Raw genomic sequence first — 24,334 nt, forward strand, 5'->3', positions numbered from 1 at the left:
TTAATCCATTCATTAATGGATTTAAATGGCAACTTCATTTAAATACAAAATTATTAGCCTAATATTAATAACCTTTCAAGTTGCTCTGGGGCCTATTAGGCCCCACTTTTCGTAGGAGTGTTAACGCTTCTTCTGATGAACAAGTATAAGTGTATTAGTCCATTGCTATTCGGTATACATATTACGTATTACCCTACCAACACAACGTTACCTAACGAAGACTAGTTCCTGTTATTGGACGGTTCAAGCGCTTGCTCCGAATACAGCAGACATGTGTAGCCAACTGGGTCCGAGGGTGCGCAGCTAGAAGCCACCTCACGAGGTTATTACCGTAGTGGCTTTGTAACTGCTCACTCGGTACTTCTACGGCCACTGTTTAGTTTGCGTCCTATCAGTTTCAACATGCGAAGCAAGCATCGTGAGGCAGTTCAGGACACCGCGGGAAAAGTCAGCGAGTGATTGTCAGGAAAGAGTTATATCTATAATAATAAACGTTGTTATTTTTTACTCTTTTTTTATCTCGAAACATGTGGTGGAAACTAAACTTTGCAGTGTTCATTCTTCTCTCATGTAATGTGCTAACCTACGAGCAACAACATGGACCCGCTATCTCTGAGTCAACTATAATTGAATCCAATAATGCCATTAATGTACCGTTTGGAAGGTCTGTGTTTATCGATCCAGTAAAGGACCTGAAGATTAGGGTCCGCGATGGTGACCGGTGTACTGTCAAAGTCATTCAAAACGACCCCCTCTCTCAAAGACCAGGTAAACTGACCCCTACTCATTTCCCTTGTCAGTTTGGCCTTCGGGAGGTGCAGTACTCCCACTTCGGAGCCCGCACGCCTCCCCAAGATAGGGTAAAGCTACTTCTTCGTTACGACATGGCTGAAGACACTATAATCGTGCCGTTTACTATAAATGTTCAAGTATTGTTCGAGCAACTGGAAGTGGTTACTAGAAACATGCCCATTACGGTGGAAAAATTGATGGGTTTAAGCACACCAATTGACAACAAAGCTCTTCAGTTTACCTACGACAAAAACAACCAAAAGTGTAAAGTGATGACTCTTGGAAATACTAACGACTTCCCACGATATGGAGAGCTAGTGAATGACACAAGCACTGGGGTGCTGCAAGACTGTAATAGTTTCTTACAGGCTGATATTCGATACAAACACACCTTTCCTAATAACTCGCCTAATCAGGATTACATCCCAATGTTGGTGGAAATTGCTGATTCTAATGGAAACTTGCTTAAACAAGAATACTTTCAAGTGACTGTGAGAATAAAAGATGGCCAGCCAAACAATCCTCCACAGCCAAGTTTCAACTCTTTGTTGTTATTGGACGTAAATCAATTTATTATGACGGCTATCACCCCGCGAATACTGTCAGCACAAGATATTGAGACTCCTTCAGATAAACTAATCTTTAATATTACTTCTCCACTGAGCTTTGGAGAGGGTCAGATAATCAGTACTGACGACCAGAATGTTCCCATTTCATCTTTTTACCAAAAAGACCTGGAAGATTTAAAAATAGCTTACAAACCTCCTGCTTCTGACTCTGACATTAGAAGAACGTTTGAAGTGGAGATGGAAGTAGTAGATGCCGAGGGTTTGAATTCAGAACCATTTAGTTTAATGATCGTGGTTCATCCCAAGAACACTTTAGCTCCTTTAGCCACACGAAACTCTGGTCTTATGCTTTTTGAAGGCCAGTCTAGGAGGCTGCAAAGTTCTAAGAACTTGGAAATAGCTGATGAAAATAACATTGACGATGTCATTGTGTCTGTGGTGGACGGCTTAAGACATGGCCAGTTGTTGTTTATGGGAAGTCCGGTGAAACAGTTTTCACCAGCTGACTTAGATGCTGGATTGGTAACATACCAACATGATGGTAGTGACACTTATAGTGACAATATAATCTTCAGACTAGACGATGGTGTAAAAGAGGTCGAATTTCTTTTTCCTATCACTATTTATCCAGAAGATGATGAGCCGCCTATGCTAAACGTTAACACAGGTCTAACTATTAGCAAGGGAGAGGAAGTAGAAATCACACCATTCGTTTTAAGTGCCACTGATGTTGATAGCGATGATTTTACAATAAAATTTGAACTACAAAAGCCTTATTCTTCTGAAGGAGAAATATTTATGAAACACTTTGAGGCACCAGATGACCCACAAAACTGGAATTTTGTGGATGGTATCTACGAACGACCCATTACAACCTGGACACAACTGGACCTTTTAGAAGGAAGCATATTTTATAGACACAATGGTGACCACATAACTGAGCCTGTAATGGATCACATTAAGTTTCGTGTTTCTGATGATAATGTTCCTCCAAATGAATCTGGTGATAAGGAATTTATAGTAAAAATCATGCCCATTGATAACATCCCTCCTAATCTCTATCCAGGAACCCCTCTTGAAATGGTTGTGGATGAATTTGAGCTCACTGACATCACAAAAAAGCATCTTCGCTTCACGGATGTTGATACTAAAGACAGACACCTGAAGTATATGATCACCCGTATGCCATATGATACTGACTCAAATAATCCAATGGATCCAGGAAAAATAGTTTTATCTGAAAATCCTGATGAAGAAGTCACTAACTTCACCCAAGCTCAAATTAATCATCATAAGATAGCTTATAAACCTCCACCAGTTGAACTTGGTATCATTCCAAGGATCTTACAGTTTGAGTTTCAAGTGGAAGATTCGGTAGGAAATGTTCTTCCCGGACAATCATTCGTTATCCGATTGCGACCTGTGGACAACAAGCCTCCAACGATCCACAACAAAGGACTGGAAGTCTTTGAAAACGGTTTTGTAACACTCAGTTCTGATGTGTTAGATGCTAAAGACGTCGACACAGACTCTAACTCTATTCTCTTTACTATCAAACAAATTCCTAGTTATGGTTTCTTGAATTATGGAGCTATAAATCTCAGAGAAGGAGACACATTCACAAAGAATGATATTGCTGATGGACTGGTGAGCTACATAAATAATGGAGCCGAGAAGCAAAGTGATAAAATTGAGCTTGAAGTTTCAGATGGCATACATAAAGTACCAGTAACAATTAACATCCATATTCGTCCAATTGATGACGAAGCTCCAGCTCTTCAAATTTCTCCAGGTACAATTGGTACATCTCTAGATGTGAAGGAAAATGGAAGATCGCTCATCACCACAAAAATTATTAAAGCTTCCGATCCAGATACTGATGACTTGAAAATTACTTTCCTTATTGACTACCCTCCAAGACAGGGCAGAATTGAACTGAATGGAACCAACACTAACAGATTTACCCAGGATGATATAGAGGGTAAAAGAGTATATTATGTGCATAATGGAGTTGAGATTGGAGAAAACAGTACTACAGATACCTTTAACTTGTCTATATCTGACATGTCCAATGACTTATTACTCGGAGGAAATAAAATTGAGTACATCCATGTCAACGTTACTATCGAACCAGTGGATAATGTAGCTCCTGTTGTAACTGTAGGTTCGAAATTGGTTGTCCCTGAAGCCAACAAATCTTCTGTCACGTTATTTCATATAAATGCAACTGATATAGATACCAAAGACAATGATATAAGTTGCACTATTCTAGTACAACCGTTACATGGTTATGTAGAAAATATATCCCCTGGTCCAGGTTCTGAAAAATCCAGGGCTGGAATACCAGTGACTGCTTTCAAAATATCTGACATAAAAAATGGCTATATAAACTATGTACAGAGTGTTCATAAGGGAGTAGAACCTACCGATGATCGACTTACTATTAGCTGTTCAGATGGAATAAATTTTTCTCCACAATCTGTTCTTCCTATTCAGATTGATCCAACCAATGATGAAATTCCTCAGATATTTATGAGAGAGTTTGTCGTTGAAGAAGGTATGAAACTTAGTATTGACTTACCCATACTCAATGCAGACGATTTGGATGTCCCAAAGGATACTTTAACTTTCAGGTTAAAGAGCAAACCTAAGCATGGCAAAATTGTGATCCAGTTGGCAATTGGAGATAAGGAAATTGATGAGTTTACTCTAGATCAGATATCCAAAGGTTCGAACATTATGTATGAGCATGATGACTCGGAAACAAAAGAAGATGAATTCGAGTTGGAAATAACTGATGGGATACATAATGTTAGCAAAAAGATTGTTGTTATGGTTTACCCTGTTGACGACGAAACTCCTCGCTTAGCAATCAATGATGGATTGGAAGTAGGCAGAGGTGAAGTAAAACTAATTACAAACAGAGAACTGAAGGCAGAAGACATAGACACTAACGACAGCACTATTATGTTTGTCATTAGACAACCTCCCAAACATGGAGACCTTGTATACTTGCACTCCATTTCTCGATTACCTTTATTCAACTTAACCAAAGGAACTAATTTTACACAAGGAGATATTGATGAAGAATTGATTATGTATATTCACACAGGAAGGGAAGGTGTTAGAGACCTGATTAAGTTTGATGTTACCGACGGCCACAACACTTACGTTGACAGGTATTTTTGGATTTCTGTGGAAGGAATCGATCTAGTGCACCCCGATGTCATCAATAAAGGTGTGGAACTTTTGGAAGGAGGGAAGGTTACATTGACAACAGATGTTATTAGCACCAGTGACCTCAATAGCGAAGATGAGCAGCTAAAGTTCACCATAACCAGGGCTCCTTCCAAAGGGCATCTAGAATCTACAGACAATCCTGGTAGTCCAGTAACGTCATTCACTCAAGTAGATCTTGCCGGCAATAAGATCTACTACGTGCACACTGATGATGATGAAATAAAAATGGACAGCTTCGAGTTTGAGGTTACAGACGGTTACAACTCTGTATTTCGAACATTCAGAATCTCTATCAGTGACGTGGACAACAAGAAACCAATTGTCTTTCTCAATAAGCTTCGAATTCTCGAGGCCGGAAAGGGACTAATTACTCCATTTGAAATGAAAATAGAAGACAAAGATACGGATGATGATAGGTTGAAAATCACTGTAACTCAGGTCCCTATACACGGTAAAATCCTATATAATAATATTCATCCCGTTAAAGTTTTTACTATGGGAGACCTTCGAGAAAATAGAATAAGCTACCATCACGATGGAAGCGAAAGTACAAAGGATAACTTTACTTTCACCGTAACAGACGGAACTCACCTGGATTTTTATGTGTATCCAGATTACGCGAAGGAAACTCGCAGACCCCAGACAGTAGAAATAGAAATCGTGCCTGTCGATAACAGAATACCCCAGATTGTAGTAAACAGAGGTGCTTCATTCATCGAACCATTGGGCCAGGATCAGCTCGGGTTCCGTTTTACGAACAAAGTTCTTCGAGCAGAAGATTTAGATAGTCAGGATGTTGTCATAGATTACATCATCACTAAAGCACCCGAGCATGGTGTCATAATCAACAAGGCTTTAGGAAACAACAGTATTACTAACTTCACTCAAGGTAAGAAAATTATAGTGTAATAATGTTTGAGACAGAGGTTTATTGGAGATGTATGGTAGTTTTATGTTTGATTTTCAAATGAAATAAAACGTCCATTTGCAGAGATGGAGTCAACCAGAAATAATATATTTATTATGAGGCTGTCTCTCACGATATTTAATTTTGTACTTTTGCAGTAAAATTATTAAGTAAAACTAATTTCATCGTATTTTGAGACTGCGGACAGACTATTTTAAATTTATTTTGTACCAATAAACGTTGACTTTATTTCTTTAGCATATCTGTATGAAAACATGCATACGTTTCGTCCACTTCTTTATAATAATCTATCTATTTCACAATTAAACGCCCCCTAGTGACACAGTGGTATGTATGGGGGACTTATATTGCTAGGAACCGGGTTTCGATACCCGTGGTGGACAGCTCTTTGTGTAGTTTTGTGCTTAATAACAAGCAACAATACAGTTGCACGAATTGTTTCATACAGCTACGTTTAATTTGATTTTGATTTTATGAGAATTATGAGCTAAAATATTATGAGAAAGTATTAAAACAGGGATTTTCCAAAAAACATTCTTTTCCGTATTTTTACTGAACTCTAGGTATAAAATTATACAGAAAGGGGTGAAGTGTTTATTTAATTTCATTTTCCTTATATAATGAAGCAACTGTAGCCTTAATTCTTTGTCTAAGATAAAATTTTAGGGCAAAATCTCTAGCGCTTTAGAACATTTTTTTACAGCGAGTAGGAATTAAAGATAAAAGAAAGCTAGTTATTCTCAACAGCACTGAACTTTTCCCCAAAATGGAAAATATAAATAATTTATAAAAAAAAACTTTTTCCATACAATTCTTTTAGACAAAAAGGTAAAGCCTATTATATCTTATGATTCCCAAGTTTACTAGTAAAATTGTAATTTACATTGTGCTTTCCTATAGTTCCCGATAAGTAAGATTATTTCCTTGAGAATGTTTAACTCAGAAGAAGTGGACAAAACAAAGGTTATATATGGTTTTCTTTTACTGAAGAAACAGTCTAAAAAGTATTATACGAACGACAGAACTGCCAACTTGAATATTTTCAGCCTGTCGAAATTCTGGTGTATTTAATTATGCTGTTCCGCACATTTGTTATGGTGTTTAAACCATTGTAAGATCTACTTTTAGGATAAATATATATATTCTTTCAGTAGTTATAAAGACTTTAATTATTCAAACACAAAAAATGCTTTTTTAAATTACTTATTGCTTGTGAAAGTCCAGATTAATAGAACCAGGAACAATTAATAACACGTTTCTTATGTTTTGATACGTGGAATTATTTTGGTGTAGGAATTTAAAAGTAACGCGGAAGAAGAAGATGATTGAACAACTTGTAATTATACAAGTTTTAATATATTTTCTGGAAACATATAAGATCAGATAAAAAAAGCTGTCTGAAAAGTGACATTTTCTTATAGTTTCGAATTTAAGATTTATATAACAAACAAAGTTTCTGAAAACGAATATTTGAACTGGAAATTTTATTTTTCTTACAATTTGAAGATCTTTATTTTTAGTTTGTTTCAAAAAATTCCAAAAAAAAAAATTTGTAGAAGAAAATTATACGTAAAGTGTTTTAACATTTCTCATCATTGTTTATTTTCTTTGAAGATCATCTTAACATGTAATCATACCGTAAAGGCATATCAAGTGTGATGCCTTCATTAGATTTTTTCGAACTCGTAGTTGTTGATAGGTTGTGTACAACTGTGTATCCAAAAACACTCACCTGATGTTTGGTTCAGTCAAAAACGTTCATAACAGAAACACAAAAGAAATGCTCCAACTGGATTTGTTTCAAATGGCCTCAGTTCATTTTGCTTGCTAGTTGTTCACATTCGCCATGTTTACAAACATGTCTTTTCGAAATGAACTGGAGTTCGTGTTTATGGTTCACTTCCGTATTTTGCCAGCACTTAAATTTCCAGTGGTCACATTAAAGTTTATAAAGCTTAAATAAAAGAAAAAATCGGTTCTTTTACTGAGCGGACCGAGACCACCTATTTTGATGGACTTAGTTTAGTTCGTTTCGTTTACCAATCTAATTTGTTGTCCATGTCACTCTTCAAACGAACTGAATTGTATTGAGTACGAAAACATACACCAGCGTGAACGAGTTCATAATATTTGGGTTTATAGACTTTGGAGTTGACATATAGGTGAATTATTATACTTTTCACCGAAGGTGGACCAAGGTTATGTTTTCACTCCTGTACATGTGAGTTCGTCAGCAATATTTCTGAAAACGGATGAATGGATTTTGACGAAAGTTGATATACAATGTGACCCAACTTAGAAGAGAGTCAAGGTTACAATAAACTCACGAAATTCCAAAAATTCCTCTCCGTTAAAATGGAACCGATTTTTCACATTATTGTTTGCTCTATAGCTCATCAACAATGATCAGATTTTTCACATTATTGTTTGCTCTATAGCTCATCAACAATGATCAGATTTTTCACATTATTGTTTGCTCTATAGCTTATCAACAATGATCAGATTTTTCACATTATTGTTTGCTCTATAGCTCATCAACAATGATCAGATTTTTCACATTATTATTTGCTCTATAGCTCATCAACAATGATCAGATTTTTCACATTATTGTTTGCTCTATAGCTCATCAACAATGATCAGATTTTTCACATTATTGTTTGCTCTATAGCTCATCAACAATGATCAGATTTTTCACATTATTGTTTGCTCTATAGCTTATCAACAATGATCAGATTTTTCACATTATTGTTTGCTCTATAGCTTATCAACAATGATCAGATTTTTCACATTATTGTTTGCTCTATAGCTTATCAACAATGATCAGATTTTTCACATTATTGTTTGCTCTATAGCTTATCAACAATGATCAGATTTTTCACATTATTGTTTGCTCTATAGCTCATCAACAATGATCAGATTTTGCTGAACTCGGTGAACTTATGTTGAATATTATGTTTTTCTACAAATAGTAGGTGTTTATTGATAATGACGGAAACACACAAACATTGCTGTAATTTTAGAGTCAAAAGTGATGAACTTTGAATGGTGGAGGTATGGATTTTGTTAAGTGCCCTCTAGTTACAGATGTTTTAAAAATTTTAAATTTTCAGCTTATGAAATTGGTTAAGGTCGAATTTTATTACTAACAATACAAGTTTTCTGTTATAGTATGCTACATTAGATAAAAACAATACATAAGTTTTTTTTCTATATATAATTTTACGTATTCTATTTCGCAGTATTCTGTTTTCTTCTTTTGTCTCCAAGACTATTACAACAGTGAAGATATAAAAAACATTTGTACTAAATACCATACCATGTCATGTTTTTATGTCATGAATTTTTAATATATGATTGTTCAAGTAACAACCAAATTCATCAAGATACAGAATAACCCTTGTCCAAGATACTTCATGTTCTTATTTGTGTCTCTCATGATTACATCACGTCTTTCTGACATGAATGGTTGTTCAAGTAGCTTCTGGGCGTTTGAATAGGAACGAGCTAACACAAATTAGGGCTAACAATGTACTGTGTTACAGGAAACTACAGTGTGCAAGCATTCCTTTTTAAGTCAAAGTACAAGGTTACCGAGTCTCGTGTTCTGTCTTTTAGACTATACAATTTCACCAGTGTTTGGTTATGTTATCAGAATTTTGAAAATTTAAAATATTGTTTAAAAAAAGCAGTGTGAAACGTTTTAAATTTAAGACCTTTGCATGAAGTGTTACTCGTTGCTAGCACAACGACACAACAACATGTAGTTTGTATCTCAGAACTGCTGGTATGGATATTAACACTTTTATTGATAAGGAAAGAACAACGTTTCGACCTTCCTGGCCCGGCATCGCCAAGCGTGTTAAGGCGTGCGACTCTAATATGAGGGTCGCGGGTTCGCATCCCCTTCGCGCCACACATGCTCGCCCTCCCAGCTGTGGGGGCGTTATAATGTTACGGTTAATCCCACTATTCGTTGGTAAAAGAGTAGCCCAAGAGTTAGCGGTGGGTGGTAATGACTAGATGCCTTCCCTCCTGTCTTACACTGCTAAATTAGGGACGGCTAGCACAGATAGTTTTCGAGTAGCTTTGTGCGAAATTCAAAAACAAACAAACAATCGACCTTCCTAGGTCATCTTTAGGTTAAGAAAGAGAGAGTTTGCAAGTGACCGTTACCGGACACATGTCTTATGGACGAGAGTATAAACAAGTACGGGATTATAGGAGACGTTGCAGTTGGATGTTAGGTTATAATTAGTATAGGTATAAAGGTGTTCCTTTATATTGGTTTAATTTTGGTTTTTGTTGGTGTATAAGTATAGCTTCTTTGATTTTGCGTTTGTTTATATTTGTTTCCCTACTTAGAATCTGGATGTTTTCTATGGTTATGTAATGCTTATTTGATTTGCAGTGTTGAAAATCATGTCAAGGTGTTTTTTTTGTTCTTTTAATCTAGTTTTCATTTTCCTGCTTGTTTCTTCAATATAGAAGTTTTGGCAGTTGTTACATTATATTTTATAAATTATGCTAGTATGTGTTTGTCAGTGTAGTTTTTACATAGTATGAACTTTAGTTTTGTACCTGGTTTCTGAATAAATTTCATGTTTACTGTAATTTTGTGTTTTGTTGTAAGTTTTTTTTCCAAATGTTGATTATTTTTTCACTGATGTTGGGAACATATTGTATGCAGCAGTATAAGGTTTTGTAGTTTATTGTATCTTGGGATTTATTGTTGTTGGTTTAGGTGTGTGCGTATAATTTTTTCCATGGTTTTTGGAGGGAATTTATTGATGTTGATGAAGATTTGTTTTATTTTGTTGATTCTATCGTTAATTAAATAAATGGCCTAAGTATGGGAAATCTCGTGTTACCAGTTCTAACCAACATTTTTATGACACAGATTGAATCTCAAGCGATCAATTCAACCTTACACCCACCACTATACTGATACAGGTATGTTGATGATACAGTTGCTGGATTCACATCTACAGAATACACACTTAGTTTTTTTCAACCACGTTAAGTCGATACACAGATAGCCCACTGTGTAGCTTTGTGCTTAAATCAAAACAATAAACAACAGCTGTGAACAGGAAAAAAATAACCAAACAGCATTTATTAACCTCAAGATCACCAGAACCGATATGCAATTCAATACAGAAATACACAGAAAAATCATCCATACTGGACTATACATTCCCTGGGACTAAACACATGAAACAAAACAAAAACTTAACATATTAAGAAACAAATAAACACAGCCACAAAACTATGTTTACCTGATAAAATTAATGATGAAATCAACAAAATAAAACAACACTTCATTAACATCAACAAATTTCCTCAAAAAACCGTGGAAAAAATTATACACACACACCTAGACCAACAACAAACAAACAACAATAAATCCAAAGATACAACAAACTACAAAACCTTATACTGCTGCATACCATATGTTCCAGATATCAGTAAAAAATAACCAACATTAGGAAAAAATTATAATAAAACACAACATTCCAGTAAACACCAAATATATTCAAGAACCAGTTATAAAACTAAAGTCCATAATATGTAAAAACTACACTGACAAACACAACACCAGCATAATTTATAAAATACAATGCAACAACTGCCACGACTTCTATATTGAAGAAACAAGCAGAAAAATGAAAACTCGATTCAAAAAATAATTTATTTCATCTAAATTTATACCAGTTCTGTTACGTCACCGAAGATTTAAAGCTTCCAGGTGGTGATTGAATATTTTCACATTCGATTATCGAAAGCAGCTATCGTCGTCATTTTCTATTTATTTCCAGCCATGGAAAGTTTTCTAAAATTTTAGTTATTCGTTCTGCGGGACAAAGAAAATGAGTCTGTCTTTTGTAAGTTCGTGGAAGTGTTGGAATAACACTTGCTTTTCCTCCATCCTGTAATTCAGTTTTCCGATTACACCGCTCTGTGTTTTTCTTTCGTACTGCTTCCAAAAACTTGTAGTCACGTTTTAATGACACTGTAGTTTTCCACTGTATTACTGAATTTAAATTTGTATTTACCCTCGAATCTCTTCTTAATGTATATGTACACACACATACAAATATATCTATATAATGTTAGACACTAAGATTATAGATTCGAATGAGATAAGTATAGTGTAAATGTAATAATAAACTGAGATTCCAACTTGATGACTTCATGATGACCACCAGTCAGGAAAGTCACGCTAGTTGTTTGTGTTCTCTTTAATATTTAAATTACATTATAACATATGTAAAACCAGACAAACTCACTATTAATATAGCATTTTCCAAAGTGTTTTCTGTTTATTTTATGGAGAGAAGTAAAGAACAATAAATAATACCGTAGATACCGTTTTATCTGCATTTCTTGTTTTCTCTAAGGGCAAACCAAAGTGTTATACGACTAGTTTAAAAGTCTGAAGTTTACCTCTGTATTGCACTTGGCCAAGTGGTTAGGGCTCTTGACTCGCAATCTGAGAATCGTGGGTTCGACTCCCATCCCATCAAACACATTCAGCCATGGGAGCGTTATAATTTTACGATCAATCCCACTATTCGTTGGTAAAAGAGTAGCTCAAGAGTTGGCGGTGGATGACAATGCCTTCGCTTTTGCTGCTAAGTTAGGGACTACTAACGCAAATTTTAAACAATATTGTAACTTCTGTTTTATCTGTATAAATTTATCGTGTGTTCCACTAAAATGTTTGCTATTACTACTCTGCTGTGAAACTTTACTTTAGAACTGACACGTTTTAAAACTTTTATACACCAAATTGATTATGTGGGTTCACGACAAGGCCTCTAGTAAAAACGAGTCATTGAAGACAAATAATATTACAGTTAATTTTTTTTACTCTTGTGTATTTCGTGCAATTTACATAAAAATATCCTGTTTTTTGCTCATTTCTTTACAGTGACTATTATAACAGGCAAGAACTTACAATTACTCAACGTAATTCAGTTTGTTAACCCTACCAGTAATGAAAGATATAAAACTTCAACGTAATTCAGTTTGTTAAATCTACCAGCAATGGAAGGTATAAAACTAAATAGCTAACTTAAGAGCTAAAGGTTGTCTGTTTTTGTGAATTACGATTTAAAGTCACTTTACAGACCTGCTAAACATATGTTTAAGAAATGGTTGTCGCTTCTGTAGAATTCATCTTTTATTTTCAATCTGTGAAGGGAACGTAGTATGATATCCCTTCTTAACGTGAAGGTTATTATTATATTCGTGATACCTTTCACATAAGACAACCGAAGTAACGTATTACCCCCATGTTTTTTCATTACACAGTTGTGTATCATGCTAAGAATTGGGTAGCCGCAGTGAGATTACCTACTTTGTGTTGTTCCAAAGGTAGGTTGCTGTATGGTAACATGTCTGAACACGTTTACATAACATTTCACAAATGTCAACCTTTAAAATAGATACGATACTTTAGACAACACATTTCCACACGTTGTTCAGTGAAATTATCTAAAACATTCTGCAAAAGAAGAACAAATGTTACAATGTTACAACCTATTTTTGGTAGACCCTGTATACGAGGAGCTGCGATTAATTAAACTCCACATATCTGTATTTGGGTACTTGTTTTGACGAGTCATCTAGTGGCACTTTCAGTCAACAGCCACAGGCGCCTCTCAGATCGGCACTGTTGGAGCAGTCACAATTACTGAAAAAAGAAAAATAAGAAACGGTCACATGTTTGTTAAGAAGTTCACGTACTTATAATACCAAAAAAGGCTTAATTCAATGGCTTGAATAGATGGCTTCGATCACACCTATAATAGGATTTAATTTGTTTAGTCTGTACTGATTCGGTTTTGTTGTAGACATTCCAGATGGGTCTGCGTTTCATATCAGTCAAACATACGACAGGAGAGCATGTTCTTCAATGACCATATTTACATATATACAACGATGACTCATTCATGTGAACTAAGATGGTCATTAGTAGTCGATCAACGCGCCATCAAAGTGCCGAGTAAGGAAAACTTTCAGTTGATGACCTAGTTATTTCATGATAAGCCTACCGGTAAACAGAAGGTGTGTCGAGAATATACCTGATTGAATAGAGCACTTTTAAACCTAATTTGGCGAAACCTTGAATGAATATTCAGTCTTTTGCTTTGCCTGACATATAATACAAAACATTGTGCATTTACGTTATATTTAAGTTATATCTTCCCATCTTTGTCCTCCCTATTGGAAAGCACTAAAAGCAAAAAAAGTGGATATTTTAGGCTTAGAACTTTCTTAAATGCTTCCTGAGTAGTTTTATTTAAATACCTCCCATCTCCTCCGACGAGACCCCCCTCCAGTGGCACGGTGGTACGTTTGCGGACTTACAATGCTAGAATCCGGGTTTCGATACTCGTGGTAGACAGAGCACAGGTATTCTATTGTATAGCTTTGTGCTTAACTTTAAAATCTGAAAACCTTTAAAATTTCTGTATACTAAAGCTTAAAATTGGCTTTACGTCAGTCTGTTGAACATGCTAGGGAATATCTTCTATAGTTGTTGAATCGTGCACTATGTTAAAGAATATCATCTATTACCTCGTGCACCATGTTAAAGAACATCATCTGTTGACTCGTGCACCATGCTAAGAATATCATCTACTGACTCGTGCACCATGTTAAAGAATATCATCTACTGACTCGTGCACCATGTTAAAGAATATCATACATTGACTCGTGCACCATGTTAAAGAATATCATCTACTGACTTGGGCACCATGTTAAAGAATATCATACATTGACTCGTGCACCATGTTAAAGAATATGATGTTTTGACTAGTGCCTCCAACCTAAAACTCTAGTGATGCCACTGCACATTTTGTTTATCTTTTAGACCTCTCAAGAATAATATTGATCATTTGCATTTGATTAACCTAAAAGGCATAAAGTAAGTGTAAACGTTGTGCCTGAAACAGTAGAATTGATATATTACTTATTACGAGGAACCAGATTGTATAGTATTATTTTTTGTCAGCTATTTTTAAAGTCAAAGTTCATTATAAAATGCGCTTTTAATATTACTAGAAGTCTGACTATGATAGAGTGATAATTTATTACACTTCTTTGAATCTGAGTAATTTAGGCAGAAGTCCAATCTCACAGAACATTCGCTTTTTTTTTGCAATAAGAATATGAGGCTCGCATGAAGAGGAAGAAAACAGACCACACAGCGTGTTCATCGTTCTCTCAGTATTATTGGAGTTGTTCCGAACAGGTCCTTCAGGCTGTCACAGAAGAGATTATTAAAGACGGGCGACTCTCTTCGCTCCTTGAGGATCTAATGAAGCGTGATGCTTGAATATAATAGGATATCGTTATTCCCCAAGACGCGATTATTAATTATATCTTATTTTGGGGTCAGTTTGATTTGCACATTTAATCTAAGCTTCCTTATGAAAGCCTGGTGCAGTTAATTAACGAAAAAATTAAACATTACGAAGATAATACATATACAGAAACTCAGTTCACATGGCGCTCAACAGAAGAGTAGACTTTAACATCTCTATGTACATTTAAAAGTTCTCTCAACTTAGTATTTTTTTTTTAGTTTACAGCTATTAATCATGCACATTTATTAAGTTTAGCAGCAGTCACAGTCACTGCCCATCTTTGTTGGTATTTGTACTGTGACCTATATATCTTCATAAATGACAAACCACTCTGGAATTAACGCAATAATAGCAGTCCAGACTTCGTGATCTTATATTCAAGCTGGAGTTGTTAGAAAGACTTTTAGTTAAGGTCTCCCAAGAGTCTATGGCTGATTAGATGTAATTATGCAAAGGTTATCTTATATCTCTCAATTTACATTTGTCGAGGCCAACGAAAGCTAATCACCATTCTAAAAGTGACGTTAGTTACCTATTACATGTTCATCTTGCTCAAAGTGGCCAACGTACAAAACGTCTACAATTACTGTTCTAAATAATAAGCATAATTATGTATATTGTCTGACCCTATTATTCGAGCTGGTTAAAAATTAACATTTTGATTACATCTGTTGAAATTGGTACGCACTGTTTACATCTGTTGAAATTGGCATGTAATGTCTACACCATAGTTCAAAATGATGCACATTCTTATATATCATTTAGATCTGGCGTTAGAATGATTAATATGGTTACATACTGTTCACACTATTGTACATAAGATGTTAGAATGATTAATATGGTTACATACTGTTCACACTATTGTACATAAGATGTTAGAATGATTAATATGGTTACATTCTGCTCGCTCAGAATGAGGTGCGTGGTTACGTATTATCTACACCAATGTCTAGAATGGCTGATAGGTTTCTTTGTCGTAAATCACGAAAATACAACCAAGTGTATTGTTTGTTTTTAGAATTTCGCGCAAAGCTACACGAAGGTTATCTGCGCTAGCTGTCTCTAATTTAGCAGTGCAAGACTAGATGATAAGCAGTTAGTCATCACCACTCACCACCAGCTCTTTGGCTACTCTTTTACCAACGAATAGTGGGATTGACCGTCACATTATAATGTCCCCATGGCTGAAGGGGCGAGAATGTTTGATGTGAGGAGGATTTGAACCCATAACTCTCAGATTACCTAACTACCTAACCATGTCGAGCTGAAACATAATGGAGGTTCTGTTGTGGTATGGACAATTTTTTTTTTTGATGAAATATGTGAACTCAATGAAAACGTGAGACAGACAAACGGACGGGCAGAAAACCATGGGTTATAATATGTACAAGATATTAAAATATATTGAAAGCAACCGTTATTTTACGTTCCTGTGACAAAGTTACAAGTGTCTTCATTAAACCTCGTCTGTGGCTCAACACTAAGTTTCTGCACTTATCAAGCTAAAAGTTCAGTTTCTATAACCATGATGGACAGAGTACACACACCCCATTGTGTAGTTTTGCACCTAACAACAAACAAGCGTTCCTGTAATTAACTAAGGCCATTTGAATAACTTAGTTTGTTTGTTTGTTTTTGAATTTTGCGCAAAGCTACACGAGGGCTATTTGCACTAGCCGACCCTAATTTAGCAATGCAGGACTAGAGGGAACGCAGCTAGTCATCTCCACCCACCGGCAACTCTTGGGCTATTCTTTTACCAACGAATAGTGGGATTGACCATCACATTATAACACCCACACGGCTGAAAGGGCGAGCATGTTTGGTGCGACCAGGATTCGAACCCGCGTCTCTCGGATTACGAGTCGAACGCCTTATATATATATGTGTGTGTGTGTGCATATGTGTATCAAACTGAATGTTCCTGTGACTAGATAGAAGAAACACGAAGACACTGAGGACAAAGAAAACTAAAATGTGGCATGATTCACTATTGCTGTATATGTCAAGAACACGGGTGACAGCACAGAATGGCAAAAAAGTAAAACAATTGACAAAATACGCACACACACAAAATAGCGAGAAATTTTTTGCAAGCAACAGCGAAAGCGAAGTCATTCATTCATAAGTCCTGTCCATAAAACCAAACAACCAATCAGGAATCACATTCATTCAACCAGTCGAGACAAACAGATGCATAATATGCATAATAAAGCAACAACAAAGTCTATAAAGCTACAGAATTATAGACGTACAAATGTATGTCAACTAGTTTGCATCAAACTTTCCAGTAAGTTGTGTGTCATAAATCAGTTAAATTTACCTGGTGTTACTAATATTTTATTCAGTTCCTTTAATACAAATTTTACGAACCGCACGAGAAAAAAACACAACAAAAAACACCTGAAATGTAAGGATACTAACATAAATTATCATTATCAGCTCAGGTTTAATTAATTAAAAAAAGGATCCGGTATTTATAAAGCCATAAATCCAGAGACTGCTTACCAAAATTGCATTTGTTTAAAAACAACAATAAAAACCACATGCAACAAACATATTTTTTCGTATGTTTACAATAATAACGGTAGGTGACTTTGAACCCTAATTTACAGTTTGTTTTTTTTGTAGTTAGGCACAAAGCTACATAATGGGCTATCTGTGCTCTTCCCACCACGGGTATCGAAACCCGGTTTCTAGCAGTGTAAATCCGCATATATACTGTTGTGTGTGCCATTGTGGGCCCCTAACTTAGATAAACGAATAAGCAGACCCTGAACAGTTAATAGTTTTATTTTTACTACTTATTTCTTATGCATTGTTGATTGAGAATCATATGCCTCTTGTATAACGTCAGTAATTAGTTCTTTTTGGGAAAGACCTCGTTCTATGTTGGGGAGAGTTTATTCTTAAAGACAGAGAGAATAATTTTTTGTTGTTTAATCGGTATATGTCCATCCTTAGCAAAGCCTCAGGCATTAAAATGGGAGCTCTAAATGATTCAATTTATTTAAAATCTATATATTATTGTAATATATCTTATCTCCCCTCAAGAACAGTTACAGTATGTCTAACACTGGCTTTATGAGACGGTAAAATAACTAGATTCATCCATTTGTTTCTTTCTGTATGTAAATTAACACTTTAAGACATAAGGCGCGTATTTTACACGTGCCATAATAATCAACTGTAGATCGAATCATCCAAAGCTCGAGACGTAACGCCATTGTGCATTGACGCATTATAACAGTCAGTCTTGCTATTCAGATCAAAACTATACCAACATACTAGATGTTCATGATCTATTCGTTTAGATCATTTGCTAAGGTTGAAAATACCAAATACGAGGATTATTGTAGTGAATTCAAGTTTGCTATGTTTCCTCTTCTTCCTTTTGTTAAGATGTAATATTAAAATCAAGTATTAACAATACAAGTTGCTTCACAACAAATGCACGTTATTGAGATCAATCTGTGCTAATCTTTACTGCACATATTTTATAACTTTGGTAGCTGAAAAGCAGTGAGATAATTACTTAAACAGCAAATTACATGATGAATTGACTTGTTTAAATTGCTTACTAATTCATAAGCAGAACCGGTAACTTAACCAGATCAGTTCAGCTTGTTATGTGCTGCTAAAGTGAGTTAAAAATATGTATATCATTATGTTTCAAAATATGTAGGTGTTTAGTTTTTGAATTTTGCGCAAAGTCACTCGAGGGCTATCAGCGCTAGCCGTCCCTAATTTAGCGGTGTAAGACTAGAGGAAAGGCAACTAGTCATCACCACCCACCGCTAACTCTTAGGCTGCTATTTTACCAACGAATAGTGAGATTGACCATCACATTATAACGCCCCCAAGGTAAGCATGTTTGGTGCGACGGGGATTCGAACCCGCGATCCTCCGATTATAAAACAAGTGCTTTAACCCACTTCGCCATGCCGGAACATAAAGTAGATGTTAACATGTCAGAAGAAATACTGATGGACTATTTATTCTCTCCCAAATTGATTGTTACGAGGTACACATTATGAACTTTTTACTTCAATGGTACATTTTATGTACAAACATAACTGCTTTTTACTCAATTCCGCATGGATTGCTTGTTTCTTTATTTTTTGAATTTCGCGTAAAGCTATACGAAGGCTGTCTGTGCTAGCGGTCCCTAATTTAGCAGTGTAAGACTAGAGGGAAGGCAGCTAGTCATCACTACCCACCGCCAACTCTTGGGCTCCTTTTTTAATTATCCTTAACCACCTGGCCGTAATGGGCCTGTTATAACACGGAACTTAAAACACTTATTTCCATGTTAAAAACATTCAAGCTGTAAAAAAAATAATAAAAACTTGTTTTAACTCGAAATTTAGCAGATAGATTAGACATTAAGTAATGAATGGTACCAGAATCACGAGAAAGATTATAAAATTTTAGGTTGCTTAAAAATTATTTCAGATAGGTTAGGTTCAACATGGATTTGTAGTGACCAACCTTCTTCTATTCGACGAATGCACCTAGCGGAAAAGTCCCCCGCGGGTACAGCGGTAAGTCTACGGATTTACAACACTAAAATCAGGGGTTCGATTCCCCTCGGTGGACTCAGCAGATAGCCTGCTGTGGCTTTCCTATTAAAAGCGCACATGCACACCTTCATAACTTTTGAAAGCTGACCAGCTTCAAACAATGTAATCTCCTTTACCCTCGGGTGATCTGGTGATTTTCGGCTTCTTAGGTTTCATTTGGGAAAACTCGAAAGAAAAAAAAAAAGAAACATAAATACACGACGAAGAAATTTAATGACGTCACTACTACGTAATATTTACCTTCCTGACATGAGTTATTTTTTATACCTTTTGGAAGGTTTTAATCTGTCGAGAGTTTCTAATACAATCGAACGTACTAAAAATACAACGACCGAATAAAGGAAGAGTAGTTCCAGCCCAGAACAAGAAATAAAAAGTATAAATAAAGTCAGTCACTGCTACAGAAGACGTCTTATACCACCTCTCCGAAGTCAGTCACTGCTACAGAAGACGTCTTATACCACCTCTCCAATGTCAGTCACTGTTACAGAAGACGTCTTATACCACCTCTCCAAAGTCAGTCACTGCTACAGAAGACGTCTTATACCACCTCTCCGAAGTCAGTCACTGCTACAGAAGACGTCTTATACCACCTCTCCAATGTCAGTCACTGTTACAGAAGACGTCTTATACCACCTCTCCAAAGTCAGTCACTGCTACAGAAGACGTCTTATACCACCTCTCCGAAATCAGTCACTGCTACAGAAGACGTCTTATACCACCTCTCCGAAGTCAGTCACTGTTACAGAAGACGTCTTATACCACCTCTCCGAAGATGTTTTTTGTATGAAAGTTTGCGCTTCAAAAATTAAGATACACACGTATTACATTAATCCAGTTACCATTGAAGAAAATTGTTCAACAAGTCTGAGGGGTTACAAGAAAGCAATTTAGTTCTTGTAACTATGGTTACAAATGCAGCTTTTTTGTTGTTAGAGAATTTTGTAGTCTAGTCCACAGTACACACACACACACACCCAACTTTTATATATTCATGTACATGCACACACAGACTAAGTAGTGAGGACGAGTATGGTGCAAGTCTTTACTTATATTTAATAGGTGACTATTTTCACGAGATATTATATCACCGCAGCCAGGTATCTTATTAGGGTGTTTTATTGGGGAAACCTTCCCCCTCAAGCTCAGAAAAGGCCTTCTAATTGTAATTTTTGTAAGACACTTCTGATACATATATGCAAATTACACCATAACGTTGGCCCCTAGCATAATTAGAAGGTGAACGTAATAATTTGTATTTTGTACTTATGAAAAAGTTACTCAGGCGATCACCCACTGTCCCTAATTTTAAACTACTTACCAGAAGTAAGCCCGGCATGGCCAGGTGGTTGAGGCACTCGGCTCGTAATCTGAGGGTCAAGGGTTCAAATCCATGTCGAACCAAAATGCTCTCCCTTTCAGCTGTGGAGGCGTTATAAAGTGATGATCAATCCCACTTATTTGCTGGTAAAAGAGTAGTCCAAGAGTTGGCGTCGGACGGTGATAACTAGCTTCCTTCCTTCCAGTCTTACATTGCTGGATTAGGTACGGCTAGCGCAGATAGACCTCGTGTAGCTTTGTGCGAAATTCAAAAACAAACACAAAACTTACCAGAAGGAAGACAGCCAATCAGTGACGTCCTACCACATGCCATTCACGATTAGGTATTACTTCCATTCTCATACAAAACTCACATTTTAAAATTGGGAAGGAAAGTATTTTGTGGTATCGAACTCGGTTCGCCAGCTTCGAAATCCAGTTTTATTTTATTTAAGAATTCTCCTGAGGAGGCCTTATAATCACATATATTACAAACAAGATATATGCCATAGTTTGCCACAGGAACAATCCGCGTCCATTAATAGAGAGAGAGAGAAATAATGTAAAATTATGGTAACCATAATAATTTTGATACTTTTGTAGAAAAATGAATATTGTGTGTGTTTAAACGCAAAGTTCACAATGAGCTCTTTGCACGGTGCGCATCGCAGGAATCAAAATCCCGACTTTTAGTTTTATAAGTCCTCATGCTTATCACTGAGCCACTGATGGGAGCACAGTTATGATCCTCAAGTTCGATACCCTGGATTTTGTTATGTAAATGGACTAGTGGTGAAGAACCCGTGTCGTCTAGAAGCGGCTGGACTTTGAATTCGTACATTTTTTAAACTATCAACATATCTCAAGAGACATTTGGTGTATGTTGAAAGTTAAAAACACTTTTGAAACCTATTGCATCAGATTAATGTGTGTTGCTAGCACGTATCAAACATTAATGCTGTTCTTTGTTTTCTTCATATTTTATTTGAGTATTTGTGTTAAAATACTGAAAACCATCTGATATTTGTGAGCGCTCTAACGAGTTTATTGATTTAACTAAAATTGTGTTTGTATTCTAAAGACGGCATTGTTAACTTGAAGATGAAATAAGAAAGTCGAAACGTTGTTCTGTGCGTTATTTTAATAAAAGTTTTAATTCCCGTACCATCCGACTTTAGAATAGGTTTTTACCTCAAGTGGGTTTCTTGTCATGATGAAACTAGTTGTTGTAGTGGTACAGAGTTCTGCCGAGTACTAACGCCACCTTTTGTCAACTATTGTATAAACGCGAGCAACAAAATAAGTAAGTGCTAAGCTCCGACAATACCGGTCTCTTTAACGTTATTAGACATGCGTTTTGAACATTTATATTTAAAAAAATAAACACAACAGTAATAATGCTGAGATTTAAATCTCGTGTAATGTTAAATGAAAAGGAAAGGAAACAAATCTTCAGATATTTAACACACACATCTACAGTGCCAACTCTAATTTAAAAAAATAATAAAAAATGGTGTCCTTCCCATATAAAGTTAATAATCCAGAAGTCTTCATGCTCTACATTGTAAGTTTATTATTTTGGTCTCAGTTGATTTAATAACAACAATAGTGCCAAATCGCGAGGACGGTTATGAAATCGAGTAAGTGCTAAGTACTGTAGGTAAGATCTTGTATAATACATATCCAATAGACTAGAAGCGTAACAACGCTATCCATTTTTATGTTGAAATAAATGATTTATAACTAATAAAACCAACTAGAATCTTGAGCTACCATGTAAACCATCTAAAACTTAGTGAGACACTCGACGTAAGTTGTGTTAAGTATTTCACGTAAATTATCCTTTAAAATGACTTTAAAGACATTACTAGGCTTTGTAATACGAATACTTGTTTATATATAAATATATACAGTTTTACGGTTTATAACTACAGCCGTTGATTGCCCTAGCTCAAGAGTGTGAAGTCCTTTTAGCTTCAGGGGTCCACTGGACTTTTTGATAACATGAAATCCTGCACATTCCAAACAATAACTTCTTGGTTAGAATCGACTTACAACTGTCAGTTGTATTATGTAGATTTGTAAACGGTTAAAACACTGACTCTAGTTGTGCACGTGATATATTTGAGATACACTGTTTAAAAAATAAGAAAGTAGTAGCCGACAGTAGTAGTTAATGTAATCTTAGCAGCAAGTTCCCGGGCCAAAAAAAAAAAAATCATCTCACGAAACCAGCGGCTGGCTCTGCTCGTACGTTTGCCCCCTTCTAATCCAAATGAATATTAGGCTTAGCATTTTCTAGTAAATTCGGTAAAGTATATTATCGTAATTTCTCAAATATTAACGATATCAGTTTTATTATACCTTTCAGTTCCGTAAAGTAATCCTTACAAATTTAGTGAGGGTTTGTTAAGCGCAAAGCTACAAAATGGGCTAGTTTTGCTCTGCCCACCACCAGTATTGAAACCCGGTTGCAAGTAAGGGAAGTCCGCAGACATACCGCTGTGCCACTAGGGAGTTTTAGTGTATGATTAAATTGTTCGATTCCGGTTTTGTGTCTCTGACTACTTGTACCACCAGTCCATACATTGTTTTTTACCTTGTGATTAAATTGTTCGTTTCGAAATTTGCGTGCAAAGTTATGCTAAGAGCTATATGCACTCATATGTCTTTAATTTTGAACTTACAGTTATAAAGAAATCAGAAATTTAATAACATCATCCGCCAACTACAGGGCGACTCTTATTTGACAGAACAATGTGATTTCATTGTTACTCTTATAACGCAAGTTAACCCCAAAGTGCAGAGCATGGTTTTACAATAACAAAATTATCGAATTCACAGTTTGGACACGGTGACCACTTGGTTACTCCCAGTCCCGATGTAGCTGTTTGAATATAAAAACAAAAATAATAATATAAATGATTTGTGCAACAAAGACGTATTTAAACGGGAACGCTGTATAGAACTGAAGTTTAGAGATGAACCTACAATGCTTTTTATCAGTGGCTTATTTAGGTATGAGCTAGAGGGGTCTCAGCCCCATGGCCCATGGTCTTAATGGGGGCCTAATGATAATTTTATTCTATGTAAAACTACATTGGATGTAGGTCCTACAAAAATTATTAGCCCCTGAGACCACACAACCTTAAATCCGCCACTGCTGTTGATGAATGGAAACATTTGATGTCTGGTAATAGAAAGCCCGAAGAATTTCTTTCTCAGACATAGAGTAATGTTTAAATTCGTGGATTCTTGTGTTTGTGCCAGGATCAAAATGTGTAGTCCACCTGGCAACGTATTATTCAAAATATCGTTGGAAGAAGCAGGATTTTACGCTATGCTGGCTGAATCAACAATAAAAAGTTTGGTTAAATTATTTTAACAATTTTATTATATGTATTTAGTTTCATTTTGTCTCAAAGGCATTTGATCTCCATCTCTCTGGGTTAGTTCACCAAAATAACGCTAAAGAATGCTACTGACCAGGGGATATATGTATGCCTGTTTGTTTGTTTGTTTTTCTCG

The 24,334-nt window shown here is 35.9% G+C and overlaps 1 protein-coding gene across 1 annotated transcript in view; it reads left to right on the forward strand.

Annotated features, from left to right (window-relative positions):
• Positions 1 to 209: 209 nt before the first annotated feature.
• Positions 210 to 24,334, forward strand: part of LOC143252202 (FRAS1-related extracellular matrix protein 2-like) — a 122,373-nt gene continuing 98,248 nt past the window's right edge. Inside the window, exon 1 of the mRNA XM_076503961.1 lies at positions 210 to 5,490. Coding sequence (XP_076360076.1) covers positions 528 to 5,490 — 4,963 coding nt within the window. The 5' untranslated portion in view covers positions 210 to 527. The remainder of the gene's footprint in view (positions 5,491 to 24,334) is intronic.

Source organism: Tachypleus tridentatus, chromosome 6, assembly GCF_004210375.1.
Source record: "Tachypleus tridentatus isolate NWPU-2018 chromosome 6, ASM421037v1, whole genome shotgun sequence".
NCBI lineage: Eukaryota > Metazoa > Arthropoda > Merostomata > Xiphosura > Limulidae > Tachypleus > Tachypleus tridentatus.